At 42.1% G+C, this 25374-nt stretch overlaps 1 protein-coding gene across 7 annotated transcripts in view; it reads right to left on the reverse strand.

Moving 5' to 3' along the window:
- The window catches only part of ZC3H11A (zinc finger CCCH-type containing 11A), a 68652-nt gene that overhangs the window by 25531 nt on the left and 17747 nt on the right, over positions 1-25374 (reverse strand). For all 7 annotated transcript variants that reach the window (XM_072137301.1, XM_072137300.1, XM_072137303.1 and 4 more), the window contains 4 exons: positions 2854-2977; positions 2577-2768; positions 2405-2485; positions 512-592 (listed from right to left, as the gene is read on the reverse strand). In XM_072137301.1, the coding sequence (XP_071993402.1) occupies positions 512-592; positions 2405-2485; positions 2577-2768; positions 2854-2977 (478 nt within the window). The remainder of the gene's footprint in view (positions 1-511; positions 593-2404; positions 2486-2576; positions 2769-2853; positions 2978-25374) is intronic.

The raw sequence follows: 25374 nt of genomic DNA on the forward strand, positions 1-25374 counted from the left end.
CATGGAAGTCAGGTTTACTCATATCTACTGGCTGGCCAATTCAAATGTTTTATTTATTTTTATTTGGAATAACTGATTCTTTTACTTTTTTTCATTTAATATTTTAATTTTTTTTTTCAAACGTGGGCTCCACTTAGCAGGGAGCACATAATATGTGTGTTATATACAAATCAGATAACCGTGATCCAATGGGATGTTACTATAAGATCACTCCTTGAAACGGCCGAAGGTGAGCGGCTTAAACTAAGTACTTAGGCTCTGGTCACATGACCTACAATCAGGACGCGAGCTGCAGCAGTGCAGTGACTGCAGCTCACAGCTTGTCAGAGGGAGATGGGAAAATGATCTGAAGCAGATTTATCTGCATCAGACTATTTTTGAGGAGTAAATCTGCCTGGACATGTGGACACATGGCAGATTTGAAAAATAGGGTTTGGTCCTAAAGGTGAAAATGAGCTTGGTCTTCAAGGGATTAATAGTAGTTTGAGTAGTAGTTTGATAGACAACATACCATTATTGGATACGTCTTGACACTTCTGTTTTTCAGACTTTATTTCTTCCAGGGTTTTAATACCATAGTTTAAGGCAGCATCTGGATCAAAAGAAAACAGTATTTCTAACATGGCATATATAAAACTTTTTGACATGTCGTCAGAAGTTATATATGCTTGGTATGGGCCACTAAATCCAACCCAGCATATGCATTTTCTAGTTAAGAATCTGTATCATGCTTGCTCCCCAGCAGGTAACCCCTGAAAATCCTTGCCAACACAAGGCTCACTTCACATTCCTACTTAACAGTATGGTCCCAATTTTTACTTCTGCTTTCCAGAAAGGTATCCCCTATATAGGTTGATCACCATCATAAAAAATTACAGAGGAACCTTCAACATCATCGCTTAATAGGTGGGGATCCACAGATTCCAGCAAAGTGTTTAGTCCTCAACATTCCTGAGCAATTAATGTAATTATTTTTGGTTCTCAAACGCCATATAGAGAGTGCCAAACTACCTGCTCCAACCTAGACTATGGGTGGCAAAAAAGGTTTTTGTGATTCACTGAATGCCCCCTCCCAGCAAACCTTCTAGATGTTTTTAAACATGTACTACCGATGCTTCTGTAGAAGGGATTAGATCCAGAATGCTTCTTTATATAATAATAATTTAAAAAAAAAACAAACAAACTACTTTTATTGATGTCCTCAGTTCTAGTCATGGAGGTGGAGAGCTGCAGTTTACGGTCTGTATACTCCACCTCCACACTAACCCCGCCCCCTCATGAATGAGAGAGACATGTGACTCTCTGAAGACAATCCCTGAGGGCAGCATGAAGTTTATTTCTCTTCATATAGCCAAGTCTCTGGCAGTGGTTTATTATGTAGCAGTGCTACACATCCCATTTGTCTCTCTATGTTCCAGCAAGGGATTGTGTACAACTTCCTACGCCCCGGAAGGTGAAACTGTAAATGCAGCTGTATGTCACTAGTTGATTCATGGCAGACAGTCCCGGAGTTCTAGTTCCATACCAGCAGTAGGTTTGTAGCAATAAACCAGTCAATCAGAAACAGAGAGCCAGGGTAGTGAAGTCATATCTACTTATGCAGCACCCCATTATTATCATTGAACTCACATCAGGTGAACTGCATATAAGTTTTTTTTAACAATCCAGCAATGGAAACGAACTATTTAGGGATAAGGGTGCCTTTTATAGCATCTGACTACATTACAAACCTTAATCGCAAGGAGGAGGGCCATGGGCGATCGCATATGTGTTTCTATGCAAATGCATGGGATCAGCAATCAGCACCTGGTGTCTTGTACTTAGAAAATACTAGACACTGCATGCTGGTTGCCGATCGCATGACGTTTGCATGCGATTAGCTGTGGCCCCGCCCTGTGTGTTTTGATTCTGTTTCAACATGGAATCTAAAACCACCCTTAGAGCAATGTTTTTCATTTATTATGATTAATTATCATTAGTATTATTTTTTTTTTTGGGGTGGGTTAATTTGCATGGCAGGTACCTATGCTTTTCCTTTGGCCAAATTAAAATGCAATGATTGATTCATATACCAATTTCAGAAGGAGCTAAAATTAAGTGAATACCAATTCATGCTGTGTGTGTGTTCATATATTCCGATGGAAAGGTAAATTACATTTAAAATATTCGCTATGCACTGGTCTACTAGAGGTGTGGTTTTGACTGGCCCCGCATATCCAGGCCACTCAATTCTTGAAAATTGGGGACACATTTTGTATCAATCTTTATACCCATATAGATTAAGAGAGCAGCTCCACGTAAAAATTTAGAAATCTAGTTAGCCGATTGGTGCAATTGTAGCAGAAAGACCAACATTTTTTTCCCACCATTATGTTCATATAGAAGTCACATGCATCCTAATTACCTTTTTTTGGCGTCAGTGACTTTCTAGTAGATACTAAATTAGCAGAATTCTTCATCTCCTCACCTTCTTCAGAAAATTGATCTTTAAGTTCAAAGAAGAGAAGTGACTATCAATTACAAAGAGAAATTTAACAGAAAACTAGCGCACAAGGTTTTTTGTAAGTCAAACTCACCATCATCATCTTCATCATCATCTGCCGCATTAATCACTACTGGTGGATGTGTAGGACTTGGAACATTCTCTGTGGCCTCTATTTTTTTTACTCCACGCAGCTGGGGTGTGGGAGCCGCAGAAATCTTAGCCAGTGCAGGAGATTTTAGAGAAGTCTGCACTTCTGCCTCACATGGTTCAGGCTTTGAAATAGCTAAGGAACAATATTTAGATTGCATCAGCTGAAAAGCAGCTACCTTGAAATTATTGTGGAGATTCTAAAAAGGTAAAACACAAACCTTTATTTGGAGGAAAGTATGATCCTTCCACAAATCTCCCCTTGGTATGATGAAAAGCACAGTTGGCCTTTTGACAGCCAGTCATCTGGTTTTCCCAGTAACAAGGTATCTCACTCCGTTTTTTCTGCAAAGAGCATATTAGAGTTTTAGGAGCAATTTCACTAGTGGGTTTTGCTTGTTTAGACACATAATACAGTTTTCTAATCTAACATGTTTACGGTTTTAAACATTTTTTAATACATATTTAAAATAGTAGAACAGTAATTGTTTTATTAAAAAACAGCACAAAGTTCTGCAAGATAACTCTGTAGGATAACTGAAATGGTCTTAATATGGCACAAGCCATGAAATTCAGCTAAAAAACTTAACTCCTTTAAAGGAAATTGTCACTTTATTAGTGAATTTTAAATCTAGTCCTATTTATAAAAAGGCCCCCTAATGTCCCAGTGTCATAAATAATTTTATGCTTACTAACTTAGGTTTTGCAACCCATTGAAATACAGATTTATAATCTTTGTGTACAGCCTGCCAGCCAGTCCCCCCCCCTCGAGCATACAGCCTGCCAGCCAGTCCCCCCCCCTCGAGCATACAGCCTGCCAGCCAGTCCCCCCCCCTCGAGCATACAGCCTGCCAGCCAGTCCCCCCCCCTCGAGCATACAGCCTGCCAGCCAGTCCCCCCCCCTCGAGCATACAGCCTGCCAGCCAGTCCCCCCCCCTCGAGCATACAGCCTGCCAGACCCCTCGAGCATACAGCCTGCCAGACCCCTCGAGCATACAGCCTGCCAGACCCCTCGAGCATACAGCCTGCCAGACCCCTCGAGCATACAGCCTGCCAGACCCCTCGAGCATACAGCCTGCCAGACCCCTCGAGCATACAGCCTGCCAGACCCCTCGAGCATACAGCCTGCCAGACCCCTCGAGCATACAGCCTGCCAGACCCCTCGAGCATACAGCCTGCCAGACCCCTCGAGCATACAGCCTGCCAGACCCCTCGAGCATACAGCCTGCCAGACCCCTCGAGCATACAGCCTGCCAGACCCCTCGAGCATACAGCCTGCCAGACCCCTCGAGCATACAGCCTGCCAGACCCCTCTAGCATACAGCCTGCCAGACCCCTCTAGCATACAGCCTGCCAGACCCCTCTAGCATACAGCCTGCCAGACCCCTCTAGCATACAGCCTGCCAGACCCCTCTAGCATACAGCCTGCCAGACCCCTCTAGCATACAGCCTGCCAGACCCCTCTAGCATACAGCCTGCCAGACCCCTCTAGCATACAGCCTGCCAGACCCCTCTAGCATACAGCCTGCCAGACCCCTCTAGCATACAGCCTGCCAGACCCCTCTAGCATACAGCCTGCCAGACCCCTCTAGCATACAGCCTGCCAGACCCCTCTAGCATACAGCCTGCCAGACCCCTCTAGCATACAGCCTGCCAGACCCCTCTAGCATACAGCCTGCCAGACCCCTCTAGCATACAGCCTGCCAGACCCCTCTAGCATACAGCCTGCCAGACCCCTCTAGCATACAGCCTGCCAGACCCCTCTAGCATACAGCCTGCCAGACCCCTCTAGCATACAGCCTGCCAGACCCCTCTAGCATACAGCCTGCCAGACCCCTCTAGCATACAGCCTGCCAGACCCCTCTAGCATACAGCCTGCCAGACCCCTCTAGCATACAGCCTGCCAGACCCCTCTAGCATACAGCCTGCCAGACCCCTCTAGCATACAGCCTGCCAGACCCCTCTAGCATACAGCCTGCCAGACCCCTCTAGCATACAGCCTGCCAGACCCCTCTAGCATACAGCCTGCCAGACACCCAGATTTTTGAAATTCCGATGCAGAACTCAGTAGAACATCCCGATGCCTGCGACAGACCGGTACATGGAGCCAACTATATAAGGTAGTAGTAATAGGATGCCTGAGTGCGGTATATATGCTGGCTAAAGGCTCGATCGCTGGCACATGAGCATAACATTAGGTGTTCGGGCGATTCAATACTTCGGGCACGTGCTGTTAAGCCATGTAAACTAAAAGACTAACATCCTTGTTCCACTTGCAGGCAATAAAACTGATGCAATAAAACTGATACAATAAATAAATGATAGGGTAACAGTTGCATGTGCATAAGGGGCTTATTAAGTAAATAGAAGGATATCTTCAATTGTTAATAATAGTAATGAAAGAATATAAAGAACAGGTAACTAAAAAGCTTAGTAGCAGTAAAGAATAGTAGATACTATAAAACCGAATAAGCACACTTATCATAGAGACAATAGCGATAAAAATATAAATATAAAATTCATACAAAAAAAATCACATAAAATTCATATAGAAAATTCCTATGGAATGTAAATCCATATAAGAACTCCTAAAAAAAGTCTCAAAAATACACTCAAGATTCCTATAATAACCACACAAGAAAAAATTATTATAGACAAGTACAAACGATAGGCGATCATTCTCCCGGCAGCCCCGAGGTCCGAACAGGACACTAGGGCAGCCTGCCGTCAGTGCCTGAGAAATGGCGCCTGTGATATAATCTTAAAGGAACAGTGTCAGCCTGTGAATATGCTGACACAGCTAATACTCTGTACTCAGAAGAAATAGCATAACAAATTGTAAGATGGGGTTTCTCTTTTTATCTTTTGGAAATGTGTAAATTTTAGGGCTAAATGAACGTATAACCGACAAAATTTGACCATTCTAAATTTCACCTACATTTTGATTTAATTACTATGAAAAGCTCAAGGGGTTAACAATCTTCCTAAAAACGGTTTCTAATAATTTGAAAGGTGCAGATTTGGAAATGGGTTGATTATATAGGGGGGTTTTGATGTAAAATATGTAAAATTTCATTCAAAACAGTATTTATCCCCAAAATAATGAATTTTGAAAATCCGATATTCGATTTGTAAGCCGCGTGACATCAAAATAAATTATCCAGTCAAAATGGCAGTCTGGAAAAGAATGAATTTACCATTAGCAGCAAGAATAGTTGTTTTCAAAATAATGCTGTTACCTCAGATTCTATTTGTTTTTCAAAATAGTCCAGTGATTCTTCCTTGGAAGATCTGGTTCTTGATTCTATGTTAAGGGATTTCATATGGAATGGGAAAAAGGCACATATAAAACTAGAAAGAATATATCCACAGATAGAGAAGGGAGGATTAGCCATCCCTGACCTTTTTTTTGTTATTTTTTAGCCACACAATGGCAGAACATTAGTGACTGTGATAGAGAATTTGTGCTCTTTATAATAGGGAAAAATATGAGTTTTTGACAAAATATCATATATGGAGTCTATTGGAAACGTGAGTTTTCACAAAAATGAATACAATGTACAATTCACTATGTTTGCATTAATGCAGTGGGTTTGGGATATGATAAAAAGTTAGGGTGTGAAGGATATTTTGGGATATCGCCACTGTGGGGATTTAAAAAGTCAACCAGGTAGTGGAAGATGGAAATCTGAGATCTTATGAAGAGTTGTCTGCAGAGTTTCAGTTGGAGGTGGGAGATTAGCTGAGCATAGCACAACCAAAGTGCGCCTTCAGTGCCCACCAACTAGAAGAGGACTTTAGGCAATTGACTCACCCATTGGAGGCTTTTTTTGCCCAGCAGGTAGGCAAGAAAGAAATGTCTAGGGTTTATAAGACTTTACAAAAAAGGAATATACATCCTTCCGCCAAGGATTGTTTTGATAAATGGAAGAAGGATGTGGAAAATCTAACGGAGGAAGAGTGGGTGGATTCATTGTATATGATAAAAAAAAACTACCAATAACATGTCATATATTTTAACCCAACTATGCATAGGGTGCATTTCACATCCAAACGTTTAAACCTTTTCTGGAAAAAGAAGGCGGAAAAATGCCCAAGATGTAATCTGATAGATGCCGATTTGATGCACATGCTGTGGAGATGTCCGAAACTACGTCACTATTGGGTGGAGTTAGTTGATAGATTACAATCAATATTTGAATCCAATATACCAGTGAGTGTACAGGTGTGTATCCTGGGAACAAAACTGGGCATAGGGGGAACATCGAAAAATATTATGTATATATTGAAAGGCCTCTTAGAAGCCAGGAAATTAATCCGCTATCATTGGAAGGATAGGGAGCCATCGAACCTGAAGTAATGGGAGACTAGGTTTGATCTTGTATGTCATGCAGACAGGCAGGAGGCATTAGAAAGAGAGGATAGGACAGAGATGATCTAGGAAGGCCTGGTTAAATAGATCATATCAGTAATGTGATATATTGGAGTTGTTAATATTGGAGGGTTTTCAAGGTAGCTGGATGGAGGTTTGGGTGGGAGTTGGGAAAACAATTAAAAACAAAATTGTTTAACAATATGTGAAGACGTGATTTATTGTATAAATACTTTCTTGGATTGTTTTGTTTTTTCTTCTTTTTGTTGTAATAATAAAAATGTCAAATAAAAAAATATTTATTTAGGTCCCAACGTTTTAACTACATACTTATATTGCTATTAACTTAATAAGCCTCTAATGTACATGCAACTGTTACCCTATCATTTATTTATTGTATTTGTTTTATACCATGTTAGCATTCCTTCCTGCGATCATCATCAAATCATCACCATCACCGAGAGTTTAACCGCATGGACACTTTGCCTATCAGTTTAAATGGCTTTACAGCACAAAGTATTGACTCAGCTGAACACCTATGTGCATGCGTCGGCGATCGCAACTTTAGCCAGCATTTATACCGCATGGCTCAGACATCGTATACTAACGCTAGCTGAGTATATACACAGCCACCCTCACTGTTGCCATGTGAGTATATACCTATTTTGGTTGACTAAGTATGTTAATTACTGATTAAACAAATAAGGAACTGATGTGGTGTCTCTGATCTCTTCTGATGGGTTGTCTCTTAACACAACCCATCATCTTTGGTTGCCCTACATCAGTGGTGGCAACCCATGGCACAGGTGCAAGAGGCAGCACTCTGAGCTCTTTTTGTGAGCACCCGGGCCATCGTCTCAGCACATCAGACAGGACTCAAAGAATCTTCCTGCAGTTCCAAGCAACTTAAAAGATGCTGCTTTCAGACATATTTTGAGGCTTACTTAGTCACTAGGGACTGTAGGAAGAGGGAGAATGAGAAGACAGGGACAAATTATCTTTGGAGGACCTCCTGCTGGCCCCATGATTCTCTGTGTACAGAGGAACACTGGAAAGAAGCTAAAATGATGAAAATTTTCCATCTTTCTACTACATTGCTGTCCCCAGGAGGCCAATATGATTGAAAGTTGTTAAAGAGGGAGCAATAAATTACTGCATTAATTTTTGGTTGGCACCTTGCGATAAATGAAGAGGGATTTTGGGTTGCAGTTTGGGCACTCAGCCACTTAAAGGTTGTTTTGCCGGGCCTGCTCCTTGTTACCCGATGTTGTGGGAGCTGCTTTATCAGTCAGCCATCTACACCTATATCGTTAGTTTAGTGGTCAATTTCTATTAAACCGATTTTGGGTGCAACCACAATAAGTCTCAACACCAAAAGAGACCAAGAAGGATAATTCAATAGCAGATTTTGTGGTTGTGGGCACTCTCAAAAAACGGCTTTGGGAATGAATTATATATAATTTTAATTTCAACAGACAATTAATTTTTAAAATGCAACAGGCAATACAGTATTATAGACAGATTACCAACTATGGGTACATATGTATACTGTGTATACTGTAGTGTCCTAGACACGAGGATGCAGGGAATAAGACTCACAAATTCATAGTATCATAGTATATAAGGCTGGAAAAAAACGCAAGTCCATCAAATCCAACCTTTAAGAATTAAATAAATGTTTTATCCCCATAACCCGTGATATTTTTTCTCTCCAGAAAGGCATCCAGGCCTCTATTAAACATGTACATAGAGTCCGCCATAACAACCTCCTGCGGCAGAGAGTTCCATAGTCTCACTACTCTTACAGTAAAGAACCTTTCTCTATGTTGATATGAAAATCGCCTCTCCTCTAGGCGCAGAGGATGCCCCCTTGTCCTGGTCACAGGCCTAGGTATAAAAAGATCTTTGGAGAGATCCTTGTACTGTCCGTTCAGGTATTTTTTACATTGTAATGAGGTCTCCCCTCAGTCGTCTTTTTTCTAAACTGAATAATCCCAATTTTTTTAATCTGTCAGTGTATTCTAGTTCCCCGATTCCCCTAATAATCCTGGTTGCTCTCCTCTGCACCCGTTCCAGCTCTACTATATCCTTTTTATACACTGGTGCCCAAAACTGCACACAATATTCCATGTGTGGTCTGACCAGGGATTTGTATAAGGGCAAAACTATGTCTTTATCATGAGAATCTATTCCTCTCTTGATACATCCCATTATTTTATTTGCTTTAGCAGCAGCCGCCTGGCTCTGGTCACTAAAATTAAGTTTACCATCCACCAATACCCCCAAGTCCTTTTCGGCTCCAGTTTTACTAAGTAATTGACCGTTTAGAACATAATTATACTTTTTGTTTCCATGGCCCAAGTGCATAACTTTACATTTATCTACATTAAACCTCATCAACCATTTCCTGCCCACTCCTCAAGCTTCCACAAATCCCTCTGTAATGCTAAACTATCGACCTCAGTATTTATTACTTTACACAGCTTAGTATCATCTGCAAATATTGAAACTTGACTGTGTAAACCCACTACAAGGTCATTAATAAAAATATTAAAAAGAAGTGGCCCCAATACTGACCCCTGTGTGGCACTCCACTGGTAACATCAACCCAATCTGAGAATGTGCCATTAATGACCACCCTCTGTTTTCTATCACTAAGCCAATTACTTACCCAAATACACAGATTTTCTCCTATTCCCAGCAGTCTCATTTTATATACCAACCTTTTATGTGGCACGGTGTCAAATGCCTTTGAAAAGTTCAGATACACAACATCCACAGCGTCTCCCAGATCCAGTCTTGAACTTACCTCCTCGTAGAAACCAATCAGATTAGTCTGACAGGACCGATCTCTCATAAACCCATGCTGACGCTGGGTTATAAGGTTGTGCACAGTGAGATACTCCAGGATAGCATCTCTAACAAACCCCTCAAATATTTTCCCCACCACAGAAGTTAGACTCACGGGTCTGTAGTTTCCAGGATCGGCATTTGATCCTTTTCTGTATATTGGTACCACATTTGCTATGCGCCAGTCCTGTGGAACATAACCAGTCCTCAGTGAATCTTCAAATATTAAAAATAACGGTCTGTCTATCACCATACATAATTCATGCAGAACCCGGGGGTGTATGCCATCTGGCCCAGGTGATTTATCTTAGTGGTTGCGAGGCGGCGCCGTACCTCTTCCTGGGTTAAACTGTTGACATTCCAAAAAGAATTTACATTATTCCTCATTGTGTCTTCCACCAGGGGATTTTCCTGGGTAAAGACAGTTGAGAAGGCGATATTCAGTAGATTGGCCCTTTCCTCATCTCCTTCCACCATGACCCCCATGTTATTTCTAAGGGGACCCACACTCTCTGTTTTTAGTTTCTTATCATTTATATACTTGAAAAATAATTTGGGATTATTTTTTGGGGGGGGACTTTTGTCTTTGAGAACATTATCCCAGTCTATGCCTTTAAGGTCTTCCCTTAGTTGCTGAAAATTTGCCCCCCTGAAGTTTAGAGTGTTGGTTGCCCCTTCATTAACGATCTTAGTAAAACATAATACAAAATCAATGATATTATGATCACTATTCCCCAGGTTCCCCCCAACCTGTAGTTTTGATACCCTATCAGGTCTATTGGTAAGGATAAGGTCCAGCAGTGTTGGCTCCAGGACTAGTTGCGGCAGGTAATTAAATTAAAAATTAAAAGTAATGATAATTAAAAAATAAAAATTAAGAAATAAAGATGGATAGACTGTAGCAAAAAGTCAACTTGGGTGTAGGTCCACATTATTCCGATCGTTCAAGTTATTCAACTGCCTACATGGTGACAAACGCAAGTACATACATGCAATTCAGACATAGATACAAAGACATGTTCGGGTACAAATTTCTTCAGCAACAGGGAAAGAATTTACTCAAACTGCAGATTGATTTGTATGTATATAAATGATATAAAAGAAGATTGACCACATAACAATATGCATACAAAATATTGTGGTGTTCTTACAAGTTTTGGGTGGGGGGGGAACGAAAAGTAGCCACATGTGCTGGTATGCAGCCGGACGAATGTGTCAGTGTTACGGTTACCTCCATTCAATTTACAGAAAGCCAAAAATTTCAAGTTCTGCATTAAGACCCCTAGGTAGCATAGTGTCAAAGGTGAAAATATACCTAGACTCTGTTTTGGACATTTTGGCAATATAGTCCCCACCTCGCCAATCCCTTTTAATGGACTGTATTGCACAAAATTTTAATTGTGTTACATCCATATTATGGGCTGTTTTAAAGTGTTTTGATAAAGTATGTGTTTCCAACCCTTTTATAATATTTCTTAAATGCTCAGAAATCCTCTCCCTTAGGGGTCTGCTCGTCCTCCCAATATATTGCCTCTTACAGGGACAAGTTATCAAATAAATTACCCCACTACTGTTGCAGGTAAGGAATTCATTTATATTGTGTATTGCTGGATGATGTGACTTGATGTGTCCTTCTTGATAAAGAAGTTTTTTTTTTTTTTTTTTTTACAGCAGATGCAATCACCGCATCTGAAAAAGCCTTTCATGTTCAACCAAGTTTGATTCGGTGTTTTTGGTTTAGTTTTTATGGATGGAGCTATTTGAAAGCCCAAGTTTGGAGCCTTAGTGTAAATTATGGGTGGTTTGTCAGGTAGGATTGTGTGGAGTGTTTTATCATTCCTCAAAATATCCCAGTGTTTAGTAATAATTTTTTGTAATTTTTTGTACTGCGTGTTGTATGGTAAAATTATTTTACTTTGATTATCTTGTGTGTCACGGGTTATTTGCACGTTATGTGGAGGTATGGTTTTTTTCTTTTAGTAGAGCCTCTCTTTTTAGTTGTCTCATTTTTTGTAAAGCTGGTGTTAAGGTTGTAGTGGTATAGTCTATTCTTGGAATTGTGTTGTTAGTCGGCTCGCTTCCTCCTCGAACTTCTCAATTGTTGTGCAATTTCTCCTTAGGCGTCTGTATTGGCCATAGGGCACGATTTCTAGCCACCTTGGGAGATGGCAGCTATGTCTAGATATGCAAATATATTTGGATGTTGCTTTTTTGTATGTACTGCATTCAAGTTTTCCATCTTATATATATCTATTTGTAAATCCAAAAATTCTACCCGTATTTTACTTACATTAGGTGAAAAATGTAGGTTGAATGTGCAATTATTTATTGTTGTGATAAAATCATTTAACTCCAACTCACTTCTGTCCCAGATTAGAATGACATCTATATACCGGTGCCAGAGCACCAGGCCGTCACCAAGCATGCCATCTATGGTTAGTTCTTCCCAATAGGCCATAAATAGATTAGCATAACTTGGTCCGAACCTGGTGCCCATGGCTGTACCGGATACTTGGAGGTAAAATTCACCTTCAAAGTAAAAATAATTATGTTCTAAAATAAAACGAATACAGTCCAGTAAAAAAGTAGCCATCCACACCTACTACTGACAATTAAGTGTCAGATGTCGTGGAACCTTCCCCTGGAGTGGGCTACATACTGCACCATAACAAGTGGTAATCAGGTGAGCAGTTTCCATCACTCAGCTTGCAATTCATCTAGACAATATTATACGAGGCGCCATCCTCTCCTGTTGTGTTTTTTGTTTTTTACTTTCAAGAAACTAAAACCGATTGTGGCCCCCTCTTAAGAATAACCAGGGGGTCATGGTGGAGGGAGACGAGGAAAGGGCTTCATCTGAACGTCTACTGAATGGTGGAAGACACGATAAGGAAGGATGACTTTCCAAAGAGAATTTACAACAATTTAACCTAGGAAGAAGTATGGCGCCGCCTCACAATCACCAAGATAGTTAAATCACCAGGCATAGACGGTATACACCCCCGGGTTCTGCCTGAACTATGTACCATGATAGAAAGCTATTATTTAATCTTTGAGGATTCCCTGAGGGCTGGTTCTGTTCCATAGGACTGGCACATAGCAAAAAAGAAAAGATCCAAAAAAACTACAGGCCTGTGAGTAAGTTCTGTTGTGGGAAAAATATTTGAGGGATTTGTTAGAGATGCTGTCCTCGAGTATCTCACTGTACATAACCTTATACCCCAGCCTCAGTATGGGTTTGAGGAATCCGTCCGGTCACACTAATCTGATTGGCTTCTATGAGGAGGTAAGTTCCAGACTGGATCTGGGGAAGGCTGTGGTTGTTGTATATCTGGACTTTTCCAAGGCAGTTGATACAGTGCCGCATAAAAGGTTGGTACATAAAATGAGACTGCTGGGACTTGGGAAATTGTGTATTTGGGCGAGTAATTGGCTTAGTGATATTAAAAAAACTCAGATTGGGTTGACATTACCAGTGGAGAGCCAGAGGGGTCAGTATTGCAGACACTTTTTAATATTTTAATTAATGACCTTGTGGGTTTACACAGTCAAGCTTCAATATTTGAAAATGTAATAAATACTGATGCTGATAATATGGCGGTCCCCGACTTGTAGACTTCTAGGGCTTACGGAACTGAAATACGGGAGAAAATAGGGCATAGGCTACATTCACACAACAGTATGATTTCTCCAGTCCCGTATTTACGGGCCGTATCAGCCCGTATATACATGACGTTTTTCATCCGTATGCAGCGCGTATGTGACCCGTATTTTATACAATCCCATAGACTTCTAGGGAATACGGAACTGAAATACGGGAGAAAATAGGACATGCTCTATATTTATACGGCTAGTATACGGTACGGTACGCTACAGTGTAAAAAACGGCAATATAAATGGTTAGACGTTTTGTCCATTGAAATGAATGTGGCCGTATGTAGCCCGTAAAAAAACGGTACGGATACGGACGTTTTCATACATCCGTGTGAATGTAGCCTTAGGCTACATTTACACTGCCGTTGCCCGCGGTACCGTAGCACGGCGGGCACACGGCAGTGCGCGGGGAGAGGAGGAGGGGGTGAGCGCTGCTCACCCCTGCCCCTCTCCGTAGGGATGTATGGCACACGGCGCTGTAATGACATGTCCTTTTTCCTGGGTACGGAGCGGTACGGTGCCGCACATGCGCCCATTGCCGTCTATTGGGGACGTATATATGCCGTATATACGCCCCCCCTTGCGGCAGTGTGAATGTAGCCTTAGATCAGTGATGGCGAACCTTTTAGCAGCCGAGTGCCCAAACTGCAACCCAACCAAAAATTAAAGCTGTAACTTATTGCTCCCTGTTCTTCAACAACTTTTGATCATATTGGCCTCCTGAGGACAAGTTGGAAAATTTGCATCATTTAGGGACTTTCCAGTGTCCCTCTGTACGCAGAGAATCATGGGGCCAGAGAAAGGTCCTGTCTACTCATTCTCCCTCTTACTACAGTCCCAAGTAGCGAAGTAAGTATCACATTAATATATGACTGAAAGCAGCATCTTTTAAGTTGCTTGGAGCTGCAGGAAGATTCATGGAGTCCTATCTGGTGTGCCGGGGGGCGATGGCCTGGGTGCCCACAGAAAGGGCTCTGAGTGCCGCCTCTGGCACCCGTGCCATAGGTTCGCCACCACTGCCTTAGATGGACCTCTGGATGTTGGTAATGGCTACAATGAACAGCTGTGACAGTTATCTAGGCTGTCTGCAGTTAAGCTTTATTGTTAATCTTGGTTCTTATGACAACCCAAAATTTTTAATAACCCAACCGTCAGAGAAAAAAATTTTGGTTGGGGTTACAATAAACAAAATATACAGTTCCGACTTGCAAACAAATTCAAATTCGATGTACACATGGAATATTGTGTACAGTTTTGGTCACCAGTGTATAAAAAGGACATAGTAGACTGGAACGGGTGCAGAGGAGAGCAACAAAGATTACTAGGGGAATGGGGGGACTAGAATACAATGACAGATTACAAAAGTTGGGGTTATTTAGTTTAGAAAAAAGACAGCTGAGGGGAGACCTCATTATAATGTACTGGGGTTGCACCAATACCAGAATTCTGAGTGTGATACGATACCCAGAAAAGTATGGAGGTACCCGATACCGATACTTTCAAGAAAATAAAAAAGTATTATCTGAATGTTTACGATGCGGTGAAACATGGGGCGTTAACTTTGCATTTAAAAATGCAAACGTCTGGGGGTGGGTCTCACTCTGATCGCATTTGCATTTCCACTGAAACACATGCGATCATTAAGTCACCAGTGATTTGGAAGGAGAAGCTTTAGTGCTTTGTGACAGTGCAGTATTTGTGTTGTAAAGGTTGTCCTGCTAATGTTGATATAAAATGCTAAAGTGTATAATTTAGGGCTCAAGTAGATGGGCGTTTTTGATGTCTGTGTACCATCATTTTTTTTTTTTGCAGAGGGCAAATGGACCCACCGTTTCCTATGGGTCTGTTCTCATGTCCTTTTCACGGATGTGTAGACAGTGAATAAAAAATTGCAGCATGCGTTATTTTGTCTCGCACGTGGACCACGTACATCCAAATGGTGTATGGATACAATATGGACTGATAAAAGACCACGTCCACAATTTTGGCAGATGAGCAGCAGACACGTTTCCATAATCTCCATAATCATAATCTCCATAAGAATAATTTCAATAATAATAATATCCATAATAATCATCTCAATAATAATAAACCCAATAATATTAATCTCCATAATAAATAATCCCAATAATAATCTCCATTATAATAATAATCCCAATAATAATCTCAATAATAATAAATAATAATAATCTCAACAATAATCTGAGGAAATCCCTCTCTATAGACCAGTGCATTATGCCTGTGTCACAGTGTATCAGTGAAGCTCTTAGTTACACAAAATCCTCCCATAGACAGTCAGTAAACCCATAGCCTAGTGCGTAAAAAGGCTCAGTCCTGTATCTCTATGGCAAGAGGAGTGTGGAGGTTGTGGATCCAAATCCTGGGCTGGGCAAAAAATTATTTTATTGAATCAAATAGAGACCGTGGGGGTCATTTACTAAGGGCCCGATTCGCGGTTTCCCGAAGTGTTACTCTAATATTTCCGATTTGCGCCGATTTCCCCTGAATTGCCCCGGGATTTTGGCGCACGCGAGCGGTTTGTGGCGCATCGGCACTGGCATGCGCGCGACGGAAATCGGGGGGCGTGGCCGAACGAAAACCTGACGGATTCGGGAAATCCGCCGCATTTAAAAAAAAAAAAAAAAAAATTGGTCGCACGGGCCATACTCACATGCACCACTATGAAGACGATGAACTCCGGGGCACCTAGGCGGACTTCGGCGCAGCAGTGACACCTGGTGGACATCGGGCGCAGGACCTTCATCAATCGCCGGAAGACCCGAACGCTCGTCGGAGAAGCCGCCGCTGGAACGCGAATGGACAAGGTAAGTAAATTACCCCCCTTGTGTCTGGGGAAGCCCTGGGAGGTGTAGACACCATATATGGAGAGATCGTGATATCTCCCCGATGACGTGATCCCTGCTCTGCGCCAACTTGAAGCATCTATCAAAAGAATTCCCCACCGAGGTCTGCTCTGGGAAAACCCTGGGACATGTGGACACCCATATATGGAAAGATCTGATATTTCCCCTGACGTGCCCCTGGCGGCAGAAAACCGCAGGCCGTCTGAAAAGCTGGATGAGATGGAAAACAGATTGAGGCATAGCAACCTCCGCTTGGTGGGTTTATATTTTAAAAACTGATGTTATATGTATACAGTTAAGACTATGATCCTTGTATTTGAATACTGTAACAACGTACGTGCTTTAATAAAAGTTTCCGGATTAAAAAAAAAAACATGCGGATGACGAGTGTAAACATTCCATTCAGAGGTGCATCGCACGTGGTCTCGCTTGTGCAAGTGTGTTGTGGGTTTGCAAAATCATTGACGCTCACATTGAACAGCTTATAATTTCAGACCATGCATTGCTGACTGTGAATATAGCTGAAAATCACATCAAAGGAGATGATTACGTTTGGCGGTTCCCTACGTTCTTAGCAAAAGATGATTAATTCACCCAATGACTAAGGGGGTGGTGGACCCAGTACGAATTTCAGTGTTCCTCTTCAAAAACTAAACCGCCGCTATATTGAGAAGCGGCTAAGATGGACTTAAGAGGTAAAAATCAGACAGTATGCAGGAAATCTCAAAAGATTGGAACGGTATAGACAAACTACTCAGGGGCTCCTGACTAGATATTTACAGCAGTCTCATGAGCATACTCTAAACGACTGGAAAAAAGCCAAATTAGCGCATAAAGGAGCCTTGGAGCAAAGGGAACAGTTCCACAAAAGTCTCTTTGAAGCAGAGTTCTTTAAATTTGTCAATAAATCAAGAAGGCAAACAGCTCATATATACCGCATCCAAGACCATAGGGGGAATACCCACAAATCACCATTTGAGATAGTAAAGGTCTTTCAGGCGGTTTATAAGTCACTCTATTCGGACCCAGATACCGACAGCGGCGCACAAATATTTAAACTCTATAAAGCTCCCAGTAGTTGCACAGGAACAGGAAGAGGAAGTGGGGGTGACAGTCAAGGAGCTAGGATATAATGGGGCACATTAAGTTACCCGTCCCAATCCCCAATGTGCGTTGTCCGAATCGGAGCTGCCGCGATTCACCAAGATCGTGTGTCCAATTTCCTGCATGTGTCTCTTCCCCGCTCAGGTTCGCCGGAGTTCACCATCTTCTTCCCACAATTTTGAATGTTAAATCCCGCAAGTTGTCTGAATCTGTCGGATCGTACTTCGGCTTGCCCCCGATTTCTGTTGCATGAAAGTCTGCGCCAAAAAGCCAAATTCAATCGTCTGCGCCAAAAACCCCTTTTAAATGCAGCGCACATCGGAAATCATCAGGTATTCCGACGATAGTGTGGACCGCGGACCCTTAGTAAATGAGCTCCAATGTGTCAGTGGCTACCCTGCCGAATTCTATAAAGCCTTGAGAAGTCAAATATCTTCTCCTTTAGCAGCATATTATAACGTTCTCCTTAAAGGGGAGGCCTTAATGGCAAACTCCAATGTCACATATCAGTCACAAGTGGGTTTCATAAAGGGATGTGCAGCAGTTACAAACTTGAGGAGAGTGCTAGCGGTACTAGACTAGACTAATTTAGTACCAGTGCCAGAGCGCTTTTAGCGCGAGAAGCAGAAAAGGTGTTTGATAATATCCGATGGCACTGGCTAAACCAGGTGATGGATTGGTTTCAGCGGCTTGTTCAGGTTGGTCGCAATTGCCCTCTACACATATCCCCAAGCGGTAATATACACCCCGGGAGGCCGTTCAACACCTTTTAGCTGGCATGGGGAACACGCCAAGGATGGACGCTGTCACCACTGCTATTTAATCTGGTGCTGGTGGCGTTTGCAAGAAAACTATGGATTCTTCAGCGGGGCTGGGCATTCGAATAGGATCAAGTACCATAAAAATGGCTTTATTTGCCCACGACATCTTAGTATTCTTGACAGAACCGGCCTACTCGATTCCAGCAGTATATCATCTAGTAGAACAGTTTGGAACGTTATCGGGCTTTAAAATAAACCCATCTAATGTTTATAATGTGAATTTCTCAGTTTAAAACACAGGGAAATATCGATGTTGCAAGGCATAGGAGTAAAAATAGCTTCCAATCAGAGGTCGCACTACCATTTTTCCAGAAGTGTAATAATATTCCTCTCACCATTTTTGAGGAGTATTTTTAGCCGAGGAAGAGTATGGAATTTTCAGTAATACAAATATATAACTCCTAGTCATATACATTGGGGAGGTAGGGGGTTTGGGGCTTGATATTAACACACTGAGCAGGCTGTGGCTGCCGCCTGTAAATTTAATTTATTTTTGGGTTGTTGAAGGCATAACACTTTTTTTTTACACTGTTTATCTTTTACTAAAGTGTATCGGGCGATAGTCCTTCCCAAAAACATAAGCCTTCTGACCAATGCACTTGCGTTCAATAACTAGCCAGATGTGTTTGGCCGCGATAAAGTTGCTACTTACTGAGCACAGGTGTTTTGGTTCGGGGAGGATTTTGTTTAATAGAATGAGTTTCAATACAATGTGAACACAGCCTTAGGGTCTTTTGGCTATTTATTTTATAGCTTACTTGAAATGCGTATATCATTGCGCAAGCACGGTCATCTCCTGTGTCCCCTCCTCCTCATAGATTGTAAGCTCTTGTGACCATTGTACAAGCACTGTCATCTACTGTGTCCCCTCCACCTCATAGATTGTAAGCTCTTGTGACCATTGTACAAGCACTGTCACCTCCTGTGCCCCTCCTCATCATAAATTGTAAGCTCTTGTTACCATTGTACAAGCACTGTAATCTCCTGTGCCACCTCCTCATAGATTGTAAGCTCTAGTGACTATTGTACAAGCACTGCCCCCCCTGTGTCCCATGCAGTCCACCCATGGAATCTCAATGAAAACTATTTTGTACTTTATTGAATACATCTCATGTCAGGCTCAGGTAACCAGTATTAACCAAATGAACTCCCTGGGAATAGGTCAGCCACACAAACCTGTGAGAACACCGCACCAGGCACCGGACCCCCACCGCACCAGGTACCGGACCCCCACCGCACCAGGCACCGGACCAGGCACCGCACCAGGCACCGCACCCCCACCACAGGTAACAAACACCTTTGGAATCAAACGCTCCTCCACTCTCCTTCTTTCTCTCAGACTCTGCTAAGTCTGGTAGTGCGCATGTGCAGCTGTATCTATTAGAACTAGAGAGACGGATCAGGAGGGGAGGAGGAGCAGAGACCCCAGAAATGGTCACATGTCGTGTCCTCCTGTCTGTGCCTTGCCCCGCCCCTCTTTCGTGTAATGCCATTCTCCTGCTGCTCCCTATATGCTAGTGACACTGGACACAGAGCAGCTCGGAGAAGACAGTGACTGCTCCTTGCTGAGGAGGGCGTGGCCTGAGCTCCTCTTCTCTGCGGGGGAGGAGCAGAGACATCTCTGCAGTGTAGTGGGCAGTGTGCAGTGCACGTAACTGCTCTGTGTCTGTGCGCTCCGCTGCCCGCTCTGTCCCTTACACACTAGCAGACGGCAGCTGCACATTGCTACTGCTGAGAGACAGACAGCGCTTACACAATTAAATCACCAAGCGTATTTATAGAGTAAATGAGCCTCTGCATGCGCCATAGACGCTTGTGGAGGCGTTATTGCGATCTCTGCTTCCAATAACATTAAATACCTAGGGATCAAGGCTTGAAAAACCCCGGACTCACTTTATACACTAAACAATGACACCTTGATTAAAAAAAAATAATCTTTGAACTGGAGATATGGGAAAACCTACCACTTATGGGAGGAGTTCATTTACTGAAAATGATGAGCTTTTCCAAATTAATGCATCTGTTGCAAACTCTTCCCCTACTGCTCAAGAATATTACACTATTACAAAAAGCTTTCCTTAGGTTCTTGTGGCAAGGCAAGAATATCATAAACAAAATATTCCCAAGACAGAAGTGTAGGGGGATTGAAATTCCCGGATGAACATTTCCGGACAGAACATTTCTCCAACACCAGACTAGAGGAAGCGAGCTTAGGCCCCCATGACCTGGTAAGCAATACTAAATACAGCGTTTGCAAAAACGCCCTAGACAGCAAAGCAATCGGTACTCATTGCAATGTCATGGAAGAAAGTACGGAAGAAATCTCATATGATTTCTAAACACTTGCCTATATGACGACATCCAGAATTCACGGCACGCAACTCTAGTAAATTATTTGGTACGTGGAAAATGCAGGGGACAGAAACATAGGGAAAACTCCTACACGAAACAGAAGAGGTTACACAAAAATATAATTTTGTAAGGCTGCGACTAGCTAACCTAGCGGGAGAAATGGCAAGGAATACATTTGATTAAATCCTACAAGATAAGGACTTTATAGGGTCCATTTCCAATCTTCCACCCACTCGCATATGTCATTCACATATTGGCAAAGAAAACTTAGAATTCAAGACACCTCTGACAGACTGTGTATGGGGTGGAATCTGGTAAAGAAATGGATACTTAGTGAGCGATGGAGGGAAACGCATTAAAAATTATTACATTCAGCAATATACGCCTTCAACTCCTCCCCCTAATCCCCTGCGACCGGATAGAATAACGTTGTGCCCAAAATGCTTACTGCAAGGAGCAGATTTATTCCATTCCATTTGGACGTGTCATAGAGTCCAAGACTTTTCAAATCGACTACAAACATTTCTACAACACACATATGGGGATCCAATCCCTTTCACGCCAATGTCTATGCTGTTCCATTCAACTAGCAAAGGGAAGCAAGATTAAGAGTCCACACTATACTTTAGACCGATCACTCGGTAATCACTATACCGAGAACCCCGCAGATCGGGAGAATGAGGTGCCTGACCGACTCCTCGTTCTCGCAATCTGCGGGGGTCTCAGCACAGAGGCACCCACTGATCAGCAAGTAAAGCCCTATCCATGCTTTCTAACTTTGCTTAGTGGGAAAACCCCTTTAACCAAAAAGTCACCCATTATGTGTATGTAGACAGACAGGAGGCAAGCAAGAGAGGTGAAATACGAACTAATTCAATCTTAAGGAAGTGTAGAAGGTTATTGAAAAACAGCTCATCGGGGAATAAATTAAGGAATGGATGTCTCACTTCCAATACGCAACATGGTACCTTGCTAAAGACTTAGTGTAACCGTCATTCTGAACAAAAATAAAAAATAAAAAATACATAATTCTGCTCCCGGGGAATCATTCCTCAAAATATTTTGCCTCTTGGTCCTCATTTAGTCTCTTTTTTGGCCCATAGCAACCAGGGTTTCCAGCTCTCAAAAAAACTACAATCAGCAAGATGGAGGGGCGGGGCCTGCCTCCTGTCATCTCGTCAGAAGCGCAGGAAGCTGGCCAATGAGACCAGAGCCATCTGTCACTCATCTACCCGTCACTCATCTGTCTATGTAGACTCCAGCACAGCACATGAGGGGAGGGACAGCTTGGAGAGTGTTTCCTGCCACTTCCTTGTGTGAGGTGATGGGGGGGCTGCAGTTTCTGTTTGTGTGGATTATTTGTTATACACAGGTGTACGGAAAGTTGAGGAGAGAGAAGATGAAGGCGCTTGGTTATTACATTAGTCAGGGCTTCTCCCTGCATATGACAGTGCTGGAGTAGTGACACACTAGTGCTGCAGCACTGAGCCATGAGGTAACAGCTGTGTGCAGGGAGGGGGCGTGTCTCCTGCCCGTAGTCTTCTTTATGAAGATGGGATGTCCATAGTAACAGCTATCTAAGCAGTCACTGCCATCTAGGGGAAGTCTGCAGAATACAAGAGGAAGGAGCAAGATTCGGGTAACTAATCCAATTGCAAAAGTGCTTAAAAATTACCTGCCATACAACATATCAAAAGTTTTTTTGAAATGACGGTTACACTTTAAAAGGTACACTGGGAACGCTCAGGGTCACTGGATTACAAACCATTCTATTAGGATACAACCTAACAGATAGGGATAGGACATGGGAATAGGCTGGCAAACGAGATCATAAATAAAGAAAATAAGAGATATGCAGTGGATTAATTGCTAATTGTTTTATGCTATGTTAATTATTCAAGGGATGTACTGTTTGCATCCGAGATATATATCCAGTAGAAAGAATTAATGTAACCAAGGGGAATTAATAGTCATTGTAAAAACAAAAGGGAGTTCATCTACACTGTATGTGTGAAGTGAACCTTGCAACACCATGTTAATGCATTTCCGTATTGTAATCCAATGCAGTATCATCAATAAAGCAGTTAAAAAATAATTAAATACCAGAATAGGCAGTACAAGGACCTCTCCAAAGATCTTTTTATACCTAGGCCTGTGATAAGAACAAGGGGGCATCCTCTACGCCTAGAGGAGAGGCGATTCTAACATCACCATAGACAAAGGTTCTTTACTGTAAGAGCAGTGAGACTATGGAACACTCTGCCGCAGGAGGTTGTTATGGCGGACTCTATCTACATGTTTAACCCCTTAAGGACGCAGCCTGTTTGCAGGTTAAGGCTCCCAATTTTTTTTTGAAATTTGACCAGTGTCTCTTCCTGTGGTAATAACTTTTGACCACTGTTACTTATCAAAGCGATTCTGAGATTGTTTTTTCCTCACATGTTGTACTTCATTTTAGTGGTAAATTTTGGCTGATAAGTTTTGCGTTTATTTACAAAAAAAAGAAAAAAATGATGAATTTTTAGAAAAATTTGCCATTTACGAAATTCAAAATTCACTGCGTTTTCAGGTAGATAGATTTACCACCTAAATAACTTGCAGAATAACATTTCCCATTTGTCTACTTTACATTTTCATAATTTTTGAAATGTTTGGATAATTTATTTTGACGTCACGCGGCCTACAAATCGAATAGCGATTTTCCGTATTTTCGGACTATTTTGGGGATAAATAATGTTTGAAATCAAATTTTACATATTTAGCAACAAAACCCTCTATATAACCAACCCATTTTCAAATCTGCACCCCTCAAACTATCAGAAACAGCATTTACAAAGATTGTTAACCCCTTGAGATCTTCATAGTAATTGAATCAAAATGGCGGTGAAATTTAGAATGGTCAAATTTTGTCGGTTATACGTTCATTTAGCCCTAAAATTTACACATTTCCAAAAGATAAAAAGAGAAAACTCACCATAAAATTTGTTCTACAATTTCTCCTGAGTGCAGCGACCCCCCACATGTGGAAGTTACTTGTGTTATGGGGGCACAGCGAGGCACAGAAGGGAAGGAGCACCCTGCAACTGCCAGGATTTTAGTTTTCTGGTTGCCCCCTTTTGAAGGCTATAAAATTTTCGCTTTTCCGTTATTTGGGCCATGTGACGGCATTTTTTTTGCGGGACGAGATGCTTTTTCCAGTGTTACCATTTTGGGGTTGGTATCACCTATTGTTGAAAATTTTGGAACTTTTTTTGAGGTCATGAGTAGAAAAGTATCAATTCTGTACTGGATTTTTAACTTTTTTTTTTTTTCGTGTTCACCGTATAGCCTAATAATCATGTTATCTTTATTCTATGGGTCGATACGATTACGGGGATACCAGACATGAATATTTTTTCTTATGTTTTACTAAATTTGCCAAATAAAACCCTAATGTGGGGAAAAATCTATCATTTTTGCATCGCCGTCTTCCAAGTGGCATAACATTGTTACGTTTTTGGCTACAGAGCTGGTTGATGGCTTGTTTTTTGCGGGACATGTTGTTCTTTGCAACAATATCATTCTGGAGTACATATGTTTTGTTGATCACTTTTTATTGCATTTTTAGTGGGATATAATAGGTAAAAATCATAATTTTTGGTGAGTTTTTGACGTTTTTTTTTTACGGCGTTCATCATATGGGTTCAATAGTTATTTAGTTTTATTCTATGGATTGTTACGGACGCGGTGATACTATATATGTGGGGTTTGTGTTATGATTTAGACTTTTTTGAGTGTTATATGTCTCTTTATATGTTTTGGGGCTTATGGGCATTTTTAGTGATTTATGAAGTAATTTTTTATTGAAAAACATTATTTTGTACATTTTTTACATGATCCACCATGGGATATGTACAAGCAATCATCTGATTGCTTGTTCTTGATAATACTCTGCAATACTAATGTATTGCAGGGTATTATCAGTGCCAGCCTATGCAGATGCATAGGCTGACACTTTGCCTTTAAGATGACGTCACAGACGCCATCTTAAAGGTAAACCCTCCAGGCTTCTCTGGGGTCCCGATCGGACCCCAGAGGAGCCAAAACAGCGATCGCCCCCCCCCCCGAAAACGGTGCGGGGGGGGGGGGGCGATCGTGGGGTAAAGACCCCCAGAAGGCATGTTAAATGCCGCGGTCGCGTTGACCGCGGCATTTAACGGGTTAAACACCCGCGATCGGAGCCCACTCCGACCGCGGGTGTTAGCCGGGGATGTCAGCGGTAAATTACCGCTGAAATCCCGAGGCTAACGATGCCGGTTTGGCTGCTATGCAGCGCTGAACCGGCATCGGCTCTGCGCAGTAGCTGTACTGCGCTGAGCGCTAATCGCGGGACTCAGCGCAGTACAGCTGCGGCGCAGAGCGCTAAGGGGTTAAGAGAGGCCCGAATGCCTTTCTGGAGAGCGAAAATATTACGGGTTATATGGAAAAAACATTTATTTAATTCTTAAAGGTTGGACCTGATGGACTTGCGTCTTTTCCAACTTTATATACTATGACCTGTTTGGTTGTCTATTGAATTTTTCATGTGTGCCAACCAAACACATGTATATCGGGGGGATCATATGATGTGTCACATAAAACCTATGATCAGTTCCCTTCCGTTAGCCCTGGAATGCATTACACAAAACTGACTCTAGGTATACAAATGATGGAACAAGCCTTGGTCTCTGCAGCCATTTTAGTTAT

Source organism: Engystomops pustulosus, chromosome 2 (genome assembly GCF_040894005.1).
Source record: "Engystomops pustulosus chromosome 2, aEngPut4.maternal, whole genome shotgun sequence".
Classification (NCBI taxonomy): Eukaryota; Metazoa; Chordata; class Amphibia; order Anura; family Leptodactylidae; genus Engystomops; species Engystomops pustulosus.